General features: G+C 42.2%; 1 protein-coding gene across 1 annotated transcript in view; it reads left to right on the top strand.

Moving 5' to 3' along the window:
* cep112 (centrosomal protein 112) overlaps positions 1 to 16,659 on the top strand; it is a 107,728-nt gene that overhangs the window by 33,491 nt on the left and 57,578 nt on the right. The window contains exons 18-19 of the mRNA XM_069702747.1: positions 9,394 to 9,529; positions 12,324 to 12,431. Of these exons, the coding sequence (XP_069558848.1) occupies positions 9,394 to 9,529; positions 12,324 to 12,431 (244 nt within the window). The remainder of the gene's footprint in view (positions 1 to 9,393; positions 9,530 to 12,323; positions 12,432 to 16,659) is intronic.

Below are 16,659 nucleotides of genomic sequence, written 5' to 3'. Positions count from 1 at the left end.
CACCAAACCCAGAGATAAAGTAGTGCCTGCTATCACGACTCCAAATTAATGTCAATGCTCCTCTGTGTCTATCTGATGTGTGAAAAGACAACCCTGTACTAACGTATTGACCACGTTTTCAGCATGTTCTGTTGCCTCCTCGGTAGCCCAAAAAAAAATCAACTGGTTCTCCTTTAAATCTCTATGTGGCACTTTTTCAAGACAGGAATTTTTAGCCTTAAAAGTGCAGATGTGATTATTAATATTAATATTTGCATTGTGTGTTCCAAAAAGCCATTGTTGTGAGGCAACATGTTCAATACCTGGACAGTAAAACTGTGTCACCTAATTGGAATGCAGCTACCACTAATTATTGTCACTTCTGGTTTTGCTGTGGTTGTTTGGGTCAACCAATGAGGTTTGTTTTGATATTGAGAGGATGAAGAGCCTCAATGAGAAGTTATTTCTGTTGATAAACCAAGTTTTGTCTAGAAAGGCTTACTCTGTGCTGTAATTTCTTCAGCAGAGCTTTTGCCAAGTCCCTTTTTTTGCGGAGATATCAACTTTGTAAAATTGCCAGTCCTTGCAAATACATTGATTGAGCTTGCATCATTTTTTTTTTAACTGTCATCACAAGTTCTGTTATTTATTAAACTTCTGCTTTCTTCTGCTATAACATGTCAGTCTTTACAATGAAAAAAGATTTGTTGGAGTTAATTTTAAGTCCTCAATGGGTAATTACAGAACTGTAATAGAGGGAATTTAAATTATTGATAAATGAGTATAGCAAATTAACACTAAATATAATGGGGGGGGGGGGTGTCTCTTCCTACTCTCACCCTTAAGTTTTATCACTCCCATGCCTCCAGAACTACATATGCACACTTTGCTGTAAGGCTAGATTTCAACAGACTGCAGCCAATCAGCAAACCAACCAGTCAGTACATTCCACCGGGTAATTAATCCCATACAAGACCATATTACTTGGCCACAAGCAGATTACACTTTCCCTGGCGAATGTGTTCTGCACAATTAAACACAACGCCGGCTCGGCCCATTCAACAACCCCAGCTCCAATTCCAGCCTTACACAGCCAAAGCCAGTCAGAGTGCCATCGCTCGCCTTGAGAGGTTTTCAACCGTTTGTCACAATACAATGGCAACCCAGAGCATTGAAAAGAATGGGTGGAGCATTTATCTAAGTACTCTTTGCCAAACACTTTTGAAGTGGCTGTGAAAACATAAAACAATAAATATTTTTCCTGAAGACAAAATTGTATCAAGTTGATGGACATTATTATTACTGTTCCTTTGTGTTTCTGTCAACGTGAAGCAACATGAAAATTATTTTTATGGTTTGGTGGAATTTAGTATTCAGCATAAATAACACAAAGGGACATTGATGGTTATGCCGGCCTATTGTTTGCTTGTCATTGTCAGCCCAGCACCAGAGAACAAGCTTTAACACAGCAGACAGATCTGTTTGTGCATAAATTATCCTTGTTGTTAGTATCAGTAACGAGCCAGTCATTCCCTCGTTTAGTGTTAAACACTGTGAAACGGCAAGTGGCCCATCGGGCTCTTAGCTAATTAAGTACTCGGGCACAATACACACACATACACAAGACGCACTAAGCAGTCTGATGTCTGCTACCTGCCTGCTGCCGTGGCAACACTGACGGCCTTTAAAGGCGATCCAGGAGAACTTCAAAGTCAAAGCAAGACCGCATGCAGATTTGAGTGTGTGTGTGTGTGTGTGTGTGTGTGTGTGTGTGTGTGTGTGTGTGTGTGTGTGTGTGTGTGTGTGTGTGTGTGTGTGTGTGTGTGTGTGTGTGTGTGTGTGTGTGTGAGAAGATTGGAGGTTGTATGATCAAAATTAAACAAGTAGAATTGCTCAAGAAGCCTTCTGTTTGTCAGATACTGTGTGGTATGTGCACTATAATGTCTATTTTATGTATGCATATTGATCCATACAATCTACTGTAAAAGTTTATAAAGCTACACGTGACAACCCTAATACATTAGATACTCAGATATATTTATATCTATAATATAATAATAATAATAATAATAATAATATTTATTTTTAAAAGTATGTAACAATTTCTGATGAATTTATTGGCACTTCTAATTATTATTGATGGTTATGATTATTCATATGTGACATATGTAGCTGCTAGCCACAGTGATTTCCATGTTCTGCCATGCAAATTAGCTTTGCTGCGTGATTTTGAGTTCCTGGTCTTTGTCACTATAGCAACAACAACAGAAAGCACTACAAAGCTGCACAGAGAACAAGTTTCTATCCTCTTCTTTCATCCCAACGTGCCTCAGATCATTACAGGGCATTAGCATAGAGATGGAGAGATGCTCCACAGAGCGGATTGTGGGGATGGGGAGGCGGGGGGTGGGGGTGGGGGGGCAGTAGAGAGAAGGGGGGAGCTCATCTGGGGAACAGCTTGCCTGCTTTTGCAACAATGACCTCCAAATCACAATTTAAAAACATCAGAAAACCACCTGAATGTTTAAAGTAAGGGAAAAGAAAAACAGCTGGTCCATTTCTACATCATGGTATTTCTCACCCCTCTCTCTCTCTCTCTGTTACTCTTTCTTTTCTTTTTTTTTTTCACACTCTCCTCCATACCATCCTTCCTGTAGCTTTGAACCCAGCTGGCTTTATCAAAACCACGTGCCTTCTAAGGTGTGGTACAGAGTTGTAGTACTCTTGACTTTGTCTGAACAGAACATTCTGCTCAGTTTAATCGTTTACACGTTGGAGTGACAGAAGGAGCATCCACTTTAGGTAGCTGCAACACGTTGCGAGTGGCTACACGCTGGCCGTGTGAGCGCCTTTTACAAGTCTGCGCAGACACTCGCGCTGTCGTGGATGAGCTGTGCCATGTGTAGAATTCACTTGAACTCGCGCTGCGATCCTTTCCACCTCTAATTTAACGTTTCTGGCTTTCCTGCTATTATTTCAGTTGCGTGTTTTTGTGCCCACACCATTTGAAATCAGGTCTTGGCAACAGTGATTCTGGCAGATTATGAGTCGTTATGTCTGTTTGTTATTGTCATTGTTCCCTTTTGTAGTGTTTGTGCATGTATGACCACATGCATGCGTTAGACAGAGCCCCCTCCTCCCGCCCCATGCGTGCCCTTTTACTCCTAAAAGTGAAGGATGCATCCAATATGTTCTTTCAACTTGTTTTGTATGTGTGTGTGTGCACACACCCTTTCGTCTGTATGCGTCTTTGAAGTGGTCTTATCTCTCTCAGCATTCCTCTCCCGTGACAGGAAGGATGGAGGGGTGGTGGTCCGGAGAGGGACCAGAGGTAGCTGAGCAGAGGCTGTGCTGCCTGCAACCCCCAGTTAATGTTCAGGTGTAGGAGCAGGTGGAGCTATGGATCCTGAATATTGAAAAGCTTCACTAGGGCTCAATATTTACTCCCATGGCAACTGCATTAAAAGGGGAGTTGGAGATGGGTTCAGCACCGGTTCAATACCACAGACCTAACAAAAAGAGCTCTTTAACTGGGGTCTATAGTCCAGCGGTTCTCTTGAGTTTAATGACAGCTGCCGTCTCGGAAACTATTACAGCATACTTTAGCATCAGCAGCGTCCTGATTTGGGGACCTTCAAACACAAATATGGTTGCATGTTTAAATTAGCTGAATTTATAATAATAGTTGAAGAAACTATACCATCAGGTATCCCTGCAGGAATGGAGCAAGTCTAGGCAGTGTCTCTTTTGTCTTTTTGCTTTTTGAATAAAAAGGGAAAATATTAAAGCAGATCATAAGTTTCTACTCTGGAAACAAAATCAATAACAATCCTGGCATTTAGTTAGTCAGCTATAATTTGTCATATCTGATCATGGCAGTATCTGATATCACTTAATTGTATGCCCCTGATTGATAGTGACATTTTCCTTTTTAATTGCCTTTCCATGCCCGAGTGATTGTCACACAACCAAATTTGACATTTTTCCACTAAACTAGCTTACCTACAAATATGCACTCACAGTAGGAATTTCCACCAAAGCAGGATCAGTTAACTGAGGCTCTGAAACAATTCAATCTGGATACATTGTCTTTAGGGCTTTCATTGTTTTATTAAAAACCCTCCCACTTTGGTTTCCACTGTACAATGTTTGGGATATGTAAATAATGTATGTTTACTTGAGGGACTTGTGCCTTGTTGATTTAGCATATTATGCCGATGTCTGCATAATTAATGAGGCCAAATAGCATTTAAATGCACAGCGAAGGCAAGAAAGCCAATGTTGCGAAGCATGGCATGAGTAAAATCTTTTTATATATTTTTGTCTTTCCTACATATTTTCTCGATGTCAATATCTAGACATTTTTTATAAAAAACGGAAACATTTTCCTTTTGCTTTTTTGCACTTTAGGCAGACTTAAAGCATTAATATTATTCAAGTGTTAAAGGAGTTATACGAAATACAGTAAATCCCACATCGCTGGCTCAAGATTGAAGCTGTAGTTTGAGTTTCATGTCTAAAAAGAATGAATAACATCCTTACCTCAGTATGTTCGCGCAACATGAAAGCAGCATATTCTTGTAAATAAATATGAAATAGCATATATAGTGGAACTGACATAACTCCAGAGCTGTTTCGAAGTACAAGATAGACATGTAGTATGTCTTTTCGCTTTGTCCCACCCACATAGTGGTACTGTCAGCCCGCGCAGCACCAGATTGCTCTTCATCACCCTCTCCGTATGGCTGGTTGGGTGGCTTTGAGCAAAGACACACTTCACTAGTGTGAGGTAAAGTCACTGGTTTCAGCTGCCAGGTTAATGGGAGAGCTGAAAGTTCATATGGATATCTTTCCAAACTAAGATGAACTGAGATGCCATCCGTCATGTCCACCAGCGCTTGAGCAAGGCCCTTCTCCCGCTGCACCTTCCAATGATCTGCAACAAATGCTAGATTTTTTTTTTTTTACCTTAAAGAATCTATTTAGCGCGAGACTTATTTTGCATTGTCCAGTTATTTTCCCAGGTAATCAATTTGATCTAAAAAAGTAAAATATATACAAAAATAGTGAAAAATATTCCACATGTATAATTTCATTTGCTCAGAGCTCAAGGTGACGTGACCCACCTAGAAGTATTCAGTTTACTGTCATAGAACACTAAGAAAACCTACAAATATTCACATTCAGAACAGAACGAGGCCTTTAACCATTGAATTCTTTACATTTGTGTTTAAAAAATTTGTTTCAGATTAATTTCCTGGTATTCAACTTGTTGATTAGGTGGTTACTAGTTTCAGCTCTGAATCTGTGGTACTTTAATAAATAATCAAGAAGTAGAACAAAGTACTGAGAGGCTGAAGCTTAAATTAAGAATGAATAATTATGTAATGGTAATAAGAGATGCTGGTAGCAATACTGCAGGACAACTGTGTTGTTAAGAGATGACTACATGTGCTACTGTGGGTGAATGATAATAATAAGGATGCCTCATTCTTTTTACGTATGTGGCTATTTTCCTTCATGTTAAAAGTGAAATGCTGTTTATAAACCGGCCACATTTGTAGGGAGTTTTAAAGCCATCCAGCTCAATGATGCTCTGTTTTCTCTGTTCTCTTTTCAACTCTTTCTGTCTTTAATATTTTCTTGCCCTAATGCTATCTCTCTTTTGTGCTCACTTATTTGTGGTCTGTCTCTTCTTCTGTGTCTGTTTCTTTCTCTCTTCTCTCCCTTTCTCTTTCTCTGGGGAGGCGGATGAAAACCAAGCCTATTTTATTTTTTCTTCAGAGGGCGCTGAATATTTCAGTTTTGCATTTTCTCTCTTTTTATGTGCTCCCTCGTTTTTTTTTTGTTTTTTTTTCAGGCCCCTTTGATGTGTCTGTGGATTCGTTATCATTCCGTTTGGATGAGCTCACAGACGCAGATGCGCAGGCACCCACATGCACTTGCGCACACAAACACACACACACACACACACGCACACATCTATGCACACATTCTCACTCTGTCTTTTTATACTAGACCAGAGGCATCCACATGCGAGCGTGCATTCTAGCCTGTTTGTCAGTCATTTCCATGTGCTACTCCACCCACATCATAGCCCATGCAATTCTTAAATACTCTGCATACATGAAAAGAATATTTGCATAAGCAATTAGAGTTTCTTCTGTGTGCACTGGCTTCAGTGTGTACTCTTGTATTAACTGTATGTGAATGTCTATATACAGTAACTTCCTTGTTTCCGTATATCCACCATGTGGTGCACACTCACACAGGCGGCATGTGGCTTTGTGTGGTCAGAGCAAGTCCGGAAAACGCCGGCATCCCTGCACCCCTCCCGTCTGCCAGGCGGCTGGATGGCGGAAGCTCCTTCACCCCCTCTAGCACAAACACTCCTCTCTTCTCGCCTCCCTCTCTTCCTCTCCTCTAAACAGCCGTTTTGGATTGAGGGGATGAGAGGACTTCCTCCTTAGAGAAGGCACATCTTTAATTTGAGCCTCCTCTCCTTCCACTTTTCTGACCAGAGATCCATTTAAAGCCGACGGGCCGCCCTGGCGCTGGCACCCCTCTCCTTCCTTTCCCTCTCTATTTCTCCCTGCCAGGCCTCCCTGACTCTTTTTCTCTGTCCTCTCATCTCACCCTCATTGCTCTGTTATTGATGGTGACACGCTGTCTACCACTCGACTGACCACACACATTCACACACACCCGTAGTTATTAGTAGAATCCCCTGAAGGTGCCATGTGTTCACCTGCTCTCCTCAGCTTTAGAACGCTAATCTGTCACATGCTTGAAGTTGGCTGCAGTGAATTTTTCGGTGTATCCTCAGAGGTAGAGGCCCAGCAGCCAGCTCCAACTTAGTCATAGTGCATTCGTTGAGTAGAGTTGTCAGTCACACAGAGAGTTTGGGACTGTGGCTCGTGAACAAAGGCCCGTGCACACGCCCGCACACACACACACACACACACACACACACACACACACACACACACACACACACACACACACACACACACACACACACACACGCCGGCTGCCTCGTCTCTCCAGCGAAACACACCCAATTCATTTTTGCTCTGCCTTGAAAGTTTAAAAAACTTGCTATTTCTGTGACATCCTCTTTTCCATCTTCGTCTCTTTTTCCTCTTTCTTTCTTTTTCCATCTTCGTCTCTCCACATATCCTTTGTGTCTGTCTCAGTCCGGAAGGCAGTCATGCAACGAGACTGATTAATAATTACAGAGTACACAAAATTGGGAGCGGGAAAAAAAAAAACACAGTTTCTTTGTTGTTTGATGTCCAACATGAGAGAGACCAAAATTACAAAGAGACAGAACACTATAAAGAGGAGAGAAAGCTTGCACATTCCTTTCTCAATCCTCTGCTTTTGTTCTTTGCTTTTTTTATTGCCTTCTTTTCATGTGTTGGTTTTATCTTTACTCTGTTTTCTGTTTTTGTCCATCAGTCGTCTATCTTTATAAATACTTAAAGTTATTTATTTGAATATAAGAAAAGATTAATCACTTGACAAAGCTGTTTTCTCTACGGTTTTAGTCTTCTTTTTTTTTTTTTTTTTAAGAGTTTGGTGTTTCTGTGGGCATATGTGTTCACACAGTTGCATGTTCAGAGTGCTACCTGCTACACAGACTCTCAAGCACGCTTGACAGGGCTCCTGCTTTATGAAATACAGATAAATGCGTAGAGAACAGCGTCATTGCCTTCCCCCATCAAACGCTGTGTGCCTGTTATAATATAGTAATCGTTGTACTTCATACTTGGTTTAAAAGTCTCAACCCACTGGCCATAAATTCATTCTTCCTCTTGGTTGTCTGTCCAGGGGGAATAATTATCCATACCGCGTTAGAGTATTCATTTGCAAGGGAACAGGAGGAAAGCACACTGACGCAAAGCAAATATACACAGAGCACTCTATATAACACACAGTGTAAAAATCAAAACGTGTACAGCCTGACATATTTGCCCCTCGATATTGTCATGTTTGGCCATTAATCAGAAGAAGGGTCTAGAGCAGTTTCAGTAGTGGCTGGAGTGTTGTTGCTCGCCTGCTTAGAAACAGTGTGATTAATTCAGTGTGAACTTTGGTGAACATTTTAATCACTTTATGCACTCGGGGAGCGCATTAAGTCTGTAATATATAGACGTGAACTATATGTCTTTTTTAACAAGCATGGTATTTTTTAATAAGATTTAAGTGTTTGTTATAAAATATTCATTGTATTTTACATATTTGGTTCAATGCCAGTCTGTGCTCTTGGAGAGAATATACAAATCTCTATTTCTGGGCATGTAACTTATTTATCTGTGATAAACACGTTAGAATAGAGTTCTGTTGGGCTAAATATTTTAAACATTCTATAAGTAGGACTGTAGTATTATCCGGATCTTTGGGTGGATTTTGTCGACATGTTCTCTTCAAGAAATGTCACGTAATCAATTACGAGGGGCACAACATGAAGTTCCTAGATTTGGACCTGGGATTTAGCTCAATCGTCAACTCTTAATTGCCCATAAATCTGAATATGAGCGTTAATGTTGCCTCTATGTGTCAGCCCTCTGATTGACGACCTGTCTAGGGTGTGCCCTGCCTCTTGCCCTATGCCAGCTGGGATCAGCTGCAGCCTCCCACCCCCAACCCTTAAAAAGATAAGCAGATAGGTGGTTGGATGGATGGATGGAAATTTGCAAGTGGTTTACAAAAATAACACCTTCATGGGTTTCCTTCACTTCTCCCTCTGTCATTCTCTCTACCCTCGATCCATCCGCCGAGACACACTCCTGTCCCCACACACCCTCTGTGGGTGAGGCCTGACAGCTGCTCGGTTGCGCTGTGTATGATGTTGTGGCTGGGCCTGCTGGCTGAGCTCTGACAGTTCTCAGTATGAGGCTGTCCCCCTCAGTATGCCTGTCAATCCTCGCCACATGCAACTTTATGGCCTGACATTTGCCAGCAATAGCAGCAGCACATCTGCACAGAAGACACACACACATTTGATCGATTCTGTACAATTGTATGCAAAAATTACCTTTCTTCTTTCTTTTTCTTCTTTCTTTACAAGCTATAATAAATTGGAATTGAAAAATATCATTAGTTGTCATGTTAAATCTACAAAGATGTTATGTGTAGAATATTTTACTGGTTGATGTCAAGAGATGCCACGATTAGCCAAGCTTCACGTTGTGCGGGTTATTTTTAGCCTCTGCTTTTGACATGTTTCTACATCCATTTTCTGTGTCTCTCTTACTTTTTCTTCTTTTACTGTGTAACTATTGTTTTGAAAAGTTCTATTAAAGTTTCTTTTCTTTCCTAGCAAACTATTTCTGGATTTATTGTTTGCCATTGAGTTTCTATGGTTACGTGCAGTATATTCATTTTGCTGTGTGTGTGTGTGTTTTGAAGGGAGATGGAGAGCCAGTTGGACAGAGCCAGGGAGAACCAAAGACAACAGATCCAGCAGGCGGATATGGCACTGGAGCAGTTCAGGAAACAGGTGGAGCTCAGCTCTGAGAAGGCCTACGCTGACATGAAGCTGCAGGTCTGGTACTCGCATACAGACGCACAAAGACAAATCCATAAAAAGCACCACGCATTGAATGCAGAGTATGTTTGCTAACACAAAGCAGTATCCATGCACACCACACCTGTTTTCTATTATACGAGTACATTCTTTACATCCAGTCGGTCTCTAATATTCTTACACGTACTGATCATTAGGATTGTGCAATTTTTTTGTGTTTCCTGTTGTGTGCCAAAACAGATTTGAATTTACACACACCTGTATGCCCTATAACCAGTAACCCTGTTTCAGGTTTGCCATGTAAGGGAGCAGACAGGCAGCAACCAAGACAATGCCGACACACACATGCACATATTTTGAAGTTCATACCATGGAGATCACGGCACCGTGCTGGCTGTGCCTGAATTCCTCCATATGTCTTTTCCTCTTTTTGTTTCTCTCTCCCTCCCCTTCACTTCTACCGCCTAATGATTTGCATCAAAGATCATCCTATATCCTACAATGGGTCAGTTTCCGTCACCTTTTAACTGCTCTTATACAGAAAAATGTAGGAGCCAAGAACATTGTCCTCCCCAGGCCTTTTTCGCTCATTTAGTTGATCCAAATGAATGAAATGATTTATAATCCTGCTCATTAGGCAGGTGCATTCCTTTCTCTGCTATCACGCACTGACCTCACTTCTTGTCAGTGGGCGTGAGGTAGGCTGGTCAGGTTTCAATGAAGAACAGGTCACGCGCATTAAGCAGCCAGACTAATTAGTAAGTCGGGCCCGTCTTACGATCTGCACTCCACACTGCGTGGGCTGCTGCTTATTGGAAGAGTTCTCCAATCGATATGCACTTAAAACTTCTCATGCTGTCTTACAAGGCAGTTCAGCTATAGGCATTTTTCTTAAGCATTTTTTTTACTGTACTGTACTGTACTGTGTGTGTGTGTGTGTGTGTGTGTGTGTGTGTGTGTGTGTGTGTGTGTGTGTGTGTGTGTGTGTGTGTGTGTGTGTGTGTGTGTGTGTGTGTGTGTGTGTGTGTGTGTGTGCATTGACAAGGCAGTACTGAGTGTGGTCCTAAATGTTTGAAAGGGCTGCATGTTAGGGAGATTAGCAAGTTTTAGTCGCTGATTAGTGAAGTGTTTTTGCCTATTCAGTGTGTTGGGGGCACATGTTGTGTAGGAAAATGAGAGTTTGTGTGGGAGTCGAGTTTATGCGCAGATTTTGTTGTGGGCACACAGAGCAACCTTTATTTCCCCAGACTGAATTTAAAAATGTTTGTCGTTTTGATAGAAAAGATAAACTGCACTGCTTGCATCTGCAGAGAAGGCACCCATGAAACAAACATGTCCTTTGGCATTTAAGTGATAAAACGCTGTATTCAGGGTTGCGGAAGCTTGAAAACTCGAGGAAATGTTATTGTGATTAGGCATAGGATACTTTTTTGGATTGTAGCCACAACACTGAATAATTTGAAATGTTTGTACTGGGAGACAGAACTTTGGTCTCTCGGTAGTTCTTGCTCCTTTAATGCAGGGCTACATGTGTGTTTGTTAAGTTATGTCTCCATTTCTCTGTGCTTGGAAAATCCCTGTATTGGTGTGTTTCTCCTCCTACGACTCTTTTCTCCCGCTCTCATCCTTCCATCCTCTTTCTCGTTCCTTCTTTTTCCCATTGAGCCCCTGGCATCCCAATCTCCGATCTGACTTTATCCTCAGCCCACATCAAAGCCATGGGAGAGAGGAGCAGTCTCTTCTGCATCCCTGTCATCCTCGCTCCCTCTTTCCCTTTCCTCTACTCCCCTTCCCCACCCCACTTGTGCATCGCTGCATCACGTTCTCCCGCTAAGGCTTTAATGTTGCAGAAAATACTTCAAAAGAAGTTTTTACTCTCTTCTTTTCATCCTTCCATCATTCCTCTCATCATCCTCTCCCTCTCCCTGTCTGCAGATGGTGTTGTACAGTATCTAAATGGATTATCTGTATCACTCTCTTCCTCTTGTCTGTCTGTCTTTCTCCCATTTTAAAAATCAGCATCCCTCTTTTAGGCTGCACTTAAAGGAAAGAGTCTGCCCTATTTTGGTTTAGAAAAAAAGAGGCACCATACGGAATCAAATCTCTGTTGCTTGTGTAGTTCAAAGGAGGCTGCAGCATTTTAAATGGATTAATCAAAACACATTTGGCATTTCCTGCGCGTTACACACAGCATAGCCCAAATACAGAGGTGTTTCAGTAAATTACATCTCCAATTGTTGTTGATTACCGTCAGAAATATGAAAATGCTAAGCTGCGAGGAAGTACATATAAGATAAAATGCGTAAATATTGTTGAATCCCCTTTTTTTCTTTGTGACTGTGCCTCTTTTATTCGAGCCTTGAAGTTGCGGTTTTGTTCTTGCACATGTGAATATGTGAATCTTGATGCAACCTTCTGGCATATGTAATGCAAATTATATACATTATACTTTGATGAATAGTTTAATATATTGATGTGCTGTTATTTCAGTGTCATCACTTTAGCGTCACGTGTTTGTAATGAATGCATTTCTTCCCGGCGGCAGTTCATTCATTTCAAATTAAAAGAAGAGAATTGCTGGAGAATACATGTTGTGATTTTGCGAGTTCTGCGTACATTAGATGTATTGTGCTTTTGCTGTGATTTTGCAGCATTTTGAACAAAGAATTATGTTTTATAATATTAGGATTTGAGTGGGATGTTTTTTTACGTATTGTCGCAACACAGATGTGTGCTTGTGATTCCAAGTTGATGTATTTGTGTGTCGAATTATTGTCAGTCGGTCAAAAAGTGTCTCTCCTTCTGCCCCCAGATGGAGAAGGTAGAGGAGGACCTGATACGCTCCAAGTCCCTCAGGGAGAACCAGGCCAAAGAGTTTTCACAGCAACTTGATGCACTCAGACAGAAATATGAGCAGCAGGTCTGTATCAGTCTGTAACTTTGTGTCCACAAGTGTGTTTGTCTGCTTGGATCTCCATCTGTGAATCGCTCAGCGTTCATGAAGTAGCCAGGGGGAAGATTTCTTCTCTTGCCTTCGACATCATCATCATGACATTGTTATCTTTCCTCTATTATCATTGAACACTCGGCCTGTTGCAGCCAGCCAAGGGAGCTGACATCCATTTGGAATAGTCTTGTTATTCCGTCCCATCTGTTCCGCCTGATTAATTTCTCATGATAAGGGACACGTTTTAGATTAAGCTCAGATTCCGGCTCAATAAATATCTTAAACATTGCCAATTGAAAAGTAATGCAATCTCTACAGAAGATGCATAGTCCCCTTATCTTCCTATCTCTGTCACTCTTCTTCAATTAAGAGTCAAGAAACCATTTTCACAACCCATTTAAATCTGACTAGCTGATAGGGAGACATTGGATTCAATTAAACCGCAGAAATGGATGTTATTGGAGGCAGACGATCTTATTGCAGCAGGCAGAGATACCGTTTACATTTCTATTACTTTAACACACTTTAACATGACTGAATATACTGTATGATTGGTATGTGTGACACAAAACAAAATTTTAAAATAGCTCCACCAGCCTTCATATTGCCGGTCCCTTGCCATCAAATGATAAATACTTATTTCATTCTCACCATAAATAATGGAAACAAAAGGTTGCATCTCCCCATGTCTATGTGATACAGTATGACCATGAGGCACCACATAAGCACTAACTGCTGTAACATCTCTATTTCCCATCTGTACCTACAACTTGATTACCTTACAGGCACCAAACTAGCACTCAAGCTGTGCGTTAATAAGCATGCTAACACTCATTTCCAGGCCAGATGGGGTTTACACTGCGTGTAATTTGTTGGAGATGGTTGTAAGTGGAGAATATGAGGCCGGTTTTATTTTCCAAGGAGTGGAGACACTTGTCCATTATTGATTTGCTCCATGGGTGAACAGTTGTGTTTGTACTTGTAATGGCATTTATGGAAAGAAAACATATTTTAAAAGGACTTGATGTATTTATTGTGTTTGGATTTCTCTTCAAAATATCCACCGACAACAAAACTGAGGAAGAGATAGGAAATATAATGCTTCACTTCCTGCTGCAAGGTTATATCGTCAATGCTGGTTAAAGCATGAAACAGATTGTATTTATATCCAAAAGACATTTTTGTTCCCATGAAATGATCCAGTAAATGTGAAGACTGATCAGTGTTTTAGTGTATTGTTCTGAGGAATCAAAAATGTCATCTCGTGTGAAAAACAGGTATGCGATCAAAGATTTCCTAAAGATATTCAAGTGACGATGATCATCTGCTGCCGCACTGAGTGGGGGGTGCCGTTGACAGTTGAAGACAAGCACGCTGGGTTAGCAGCATATCAGGAAGGCTTTTGTCTTAAAGATAAAAACGCATAAAGACGATTGACGTGTCTTTGTGATGATGTTGATATGAGAGCTGGTGACATCAGCTTCACACTTAGAAGAGTAGAAAAAGAAAGAGGAAATGTGTGCGCACATGAAGACGGCTGTTTAATGCTGAATGTACATACTATATATGAGGTGTGTTTTTCATTCTTTATGTGGACCCATTCTCCTTCCATGCCTGCATTTTCTTACTCCAGAGAGATTGGTGTCACAAGACTGCAGGGGTCAAGGTAGTCCATTCAGACGCGCACAAAAGAACGTTCCCCCAAGGGCAGCTTCAGTGAGACTTTAAGTGGGGAACTATGTATGAAAGAGTTGTTTGCCAGCTGACCCTCAAGGCAGTCGGACATCATGGTCCCTGACAGAGCTTTGCCTCTTTAAGTTAGAAAGATAAAGCGAGGTCAAATAGCAGGCTTGGAGTGATGAGCTTGACAGTGAGGGAAATGCTTAATAGCCTCGGTATTCAGTTGTTAGACTGGGACAAAAAGTAATAGAAGAGTTTAGTTTCTAGACATGCAAGTGTTTTGGTGTACTGTTAACACAGACAGAAATGTACGCCTATCCACACTCGGTGGCAATAACTGGCCTTTTGCAGTTTATTCCCGACAGTGAGGGAAAAGATGGGTTTTTTTTTTTTCCCCTCATCTCTTTCTCCCTTCTTACATGCACCCCGACGACCCCTGCTGAGACCAGACAGGCCTTCTGTTCTCTCCTCTCCACCCTCCTCTTCCCTCCGCCTTCCCAAACATTTCAGATTTCCCCCCGGGGTTGAAAGAAGCCCATTACCTTACAGTCCTGCCTCAATGCGCCCAACGCACACACACACACACACACACACACACACACACACACACACACACACACACACACACACACACACACACACACACACACACACACACACACACACACACACACACACACACACACACAAGCATGTCATCCCGGGCTGACAGGAGTCGTGCTGTGCAGTAACACCCCGACCCGCTCTGTATCTATGGCACCCAGCTGTGCATTAACCATCTCAGTCTTCCCTTATAAGCACCACGCCGGTCCCTTTAAGAACCGCAGCACCCAGCATCCTCCACTGCACGCTGGCGCTTCGTGATGTCACAACCGGGCTCCTTGCTGCTCTCTGTCATCTCCTCTTCTCACCGTGCTTTTCTTTTTCTGTTTTTCTCACAATGGATCTATCTTCCCCACTTCTTTGTCCTCGTTTCACCTCAGATCCACTCTTTCCTACAAACCCCCCATGGCCAAAGATTTTGAACAGGAGCGAACAGTAAGCCAGGACGTCCTCCCCCAATTTCTGTTACCGCATGTCCTGCTGAGGAGTTCTTAGAGCAACTGCCTGCTCATCAGTCCGTCAGCTGTAACTTGTACCGCTTTATGAAACTGATTAACCGTGTGGGACATCGTATTGTGGCCGTGGATCTCATTTGTGTCTGTTGTGTCCTTGAATGGAAAAGGCGTCGAAGTTGGTGCAAATTTGTTTGACTGTGGAGTTTTCTGTAGGCAGCACCAACGTCACCAGTAGCAGCATGTGGAAGATGTTGCAAATACTCTATGTAGTGTTTATCTGTTGTCTTGTTCTAATCTAAATCAATGGCTTGTGTGAGTTTTCTTCAGGATGTACTGTTTGTGTGTGTCTGTGTCTACCAGTCACCTTAACCACAGAGATAAAGTACATTTTGATCCACATCTACATCCTTCCATTGTCCTTTTTTGATGGCATTTACCAAAGCTCTCCTAAAAACTGAGGCTGCCAAAATGGAGTGTCTATTGTGGCCCTTCTCTGAGTACCGGGGACGGAATCCGGCTTCCTGTTGATAGCCCCTCATTCATCACCTGCTCTGAATAGCATGCAACATTCGGAGATAGGGCCGAGGATAGAGCAGGCACCGGGCACAGAGGCTGTTGATCTCGCTTCTCTGGCAGGCCAGGTAGGGTGCCGTCATGCACAATGTGCAGGGGATTAGCTTCAAAGCAGGGAGGCAAATGGGCCCCAGGCCCCTGCTGTCCTTTCAGGGCTCCGGCTGGGCCTGCACGGTGGGATGGTGTGGGGTTCACTTGTCCCACCGCCATGGGGGAGTGGGAACGGAACAGAGCCTGGGAAAGGCTTGGTAGCTTGGGTCTGGGAGCTTCACTGGCAAGGCTCACCTCTCAGCAGGTGACTACGCTTACAGACGGGCGAGAATACAGACTTGATGATTAAGCCCTGAAAAATCGGGGCTTTGCGTCCCATTAGAAGTATTTTATTTTCCACTACTGTATTGTGTGTTGCTGGTTGTGGCTCAAGTGAGACTGAAGCCTACAGTATGTTTATAATTGATGTTTTTTCATCAAGCCTTCTTGCTGATTGGTGCTTACAGATCCTTGCTATACTCTGGCTTCAGATATCGCTCGTTAACAGCATAAACGCCAGTGATCACAGCCAGGTAATTGATGCTCAAGAATGATCCTATTCATTTTGAGACCATGAAAGCTGATATTGATTTAATAAATGGATTTAAAAATTGTTTAAACCAATCCAGAGACGAAAACGAGGTAAAAGCATTATCGAGAAATATTTAACATCTTTTCGGTTCTTCTCAAAGTTGCCATTCTCGCTTCTCTTTCCATTTTTTTTTTTTTTTTTTTTCTGATTTGGGTTTAGAATGACCATCATAGTCATCGCCTAAGCCGATTTTCACATGCTGTCAGGCGCATAGCATGGGGCATCGGGTAGTTACTGCAGCCAGATGGCTAACCCCTGCCAGCCTGCA

This window comes from Brachyistius frenatus, unplaced genomic scaffold (genome assembly GCF_029030835.1).
Source record: "Brachyistius frenatus isolate BFR_SWC_R1_liver_20210118 unplaced genomic scaffold, ASM2903083v1 Contig_43, whole genome shotgun sequence".
In the NCBI taxonomy this organism is placed as follows: Eukaryota; Metazoa; Chordata; class Actinopteri; family Embiotocidae; genus Brachyistius; species Brachyistius frenatus.
Note: the sequence above shows the minus strand (reverse complement) of the source record. Positions and strands in the feature narration are given on the sequence as shown.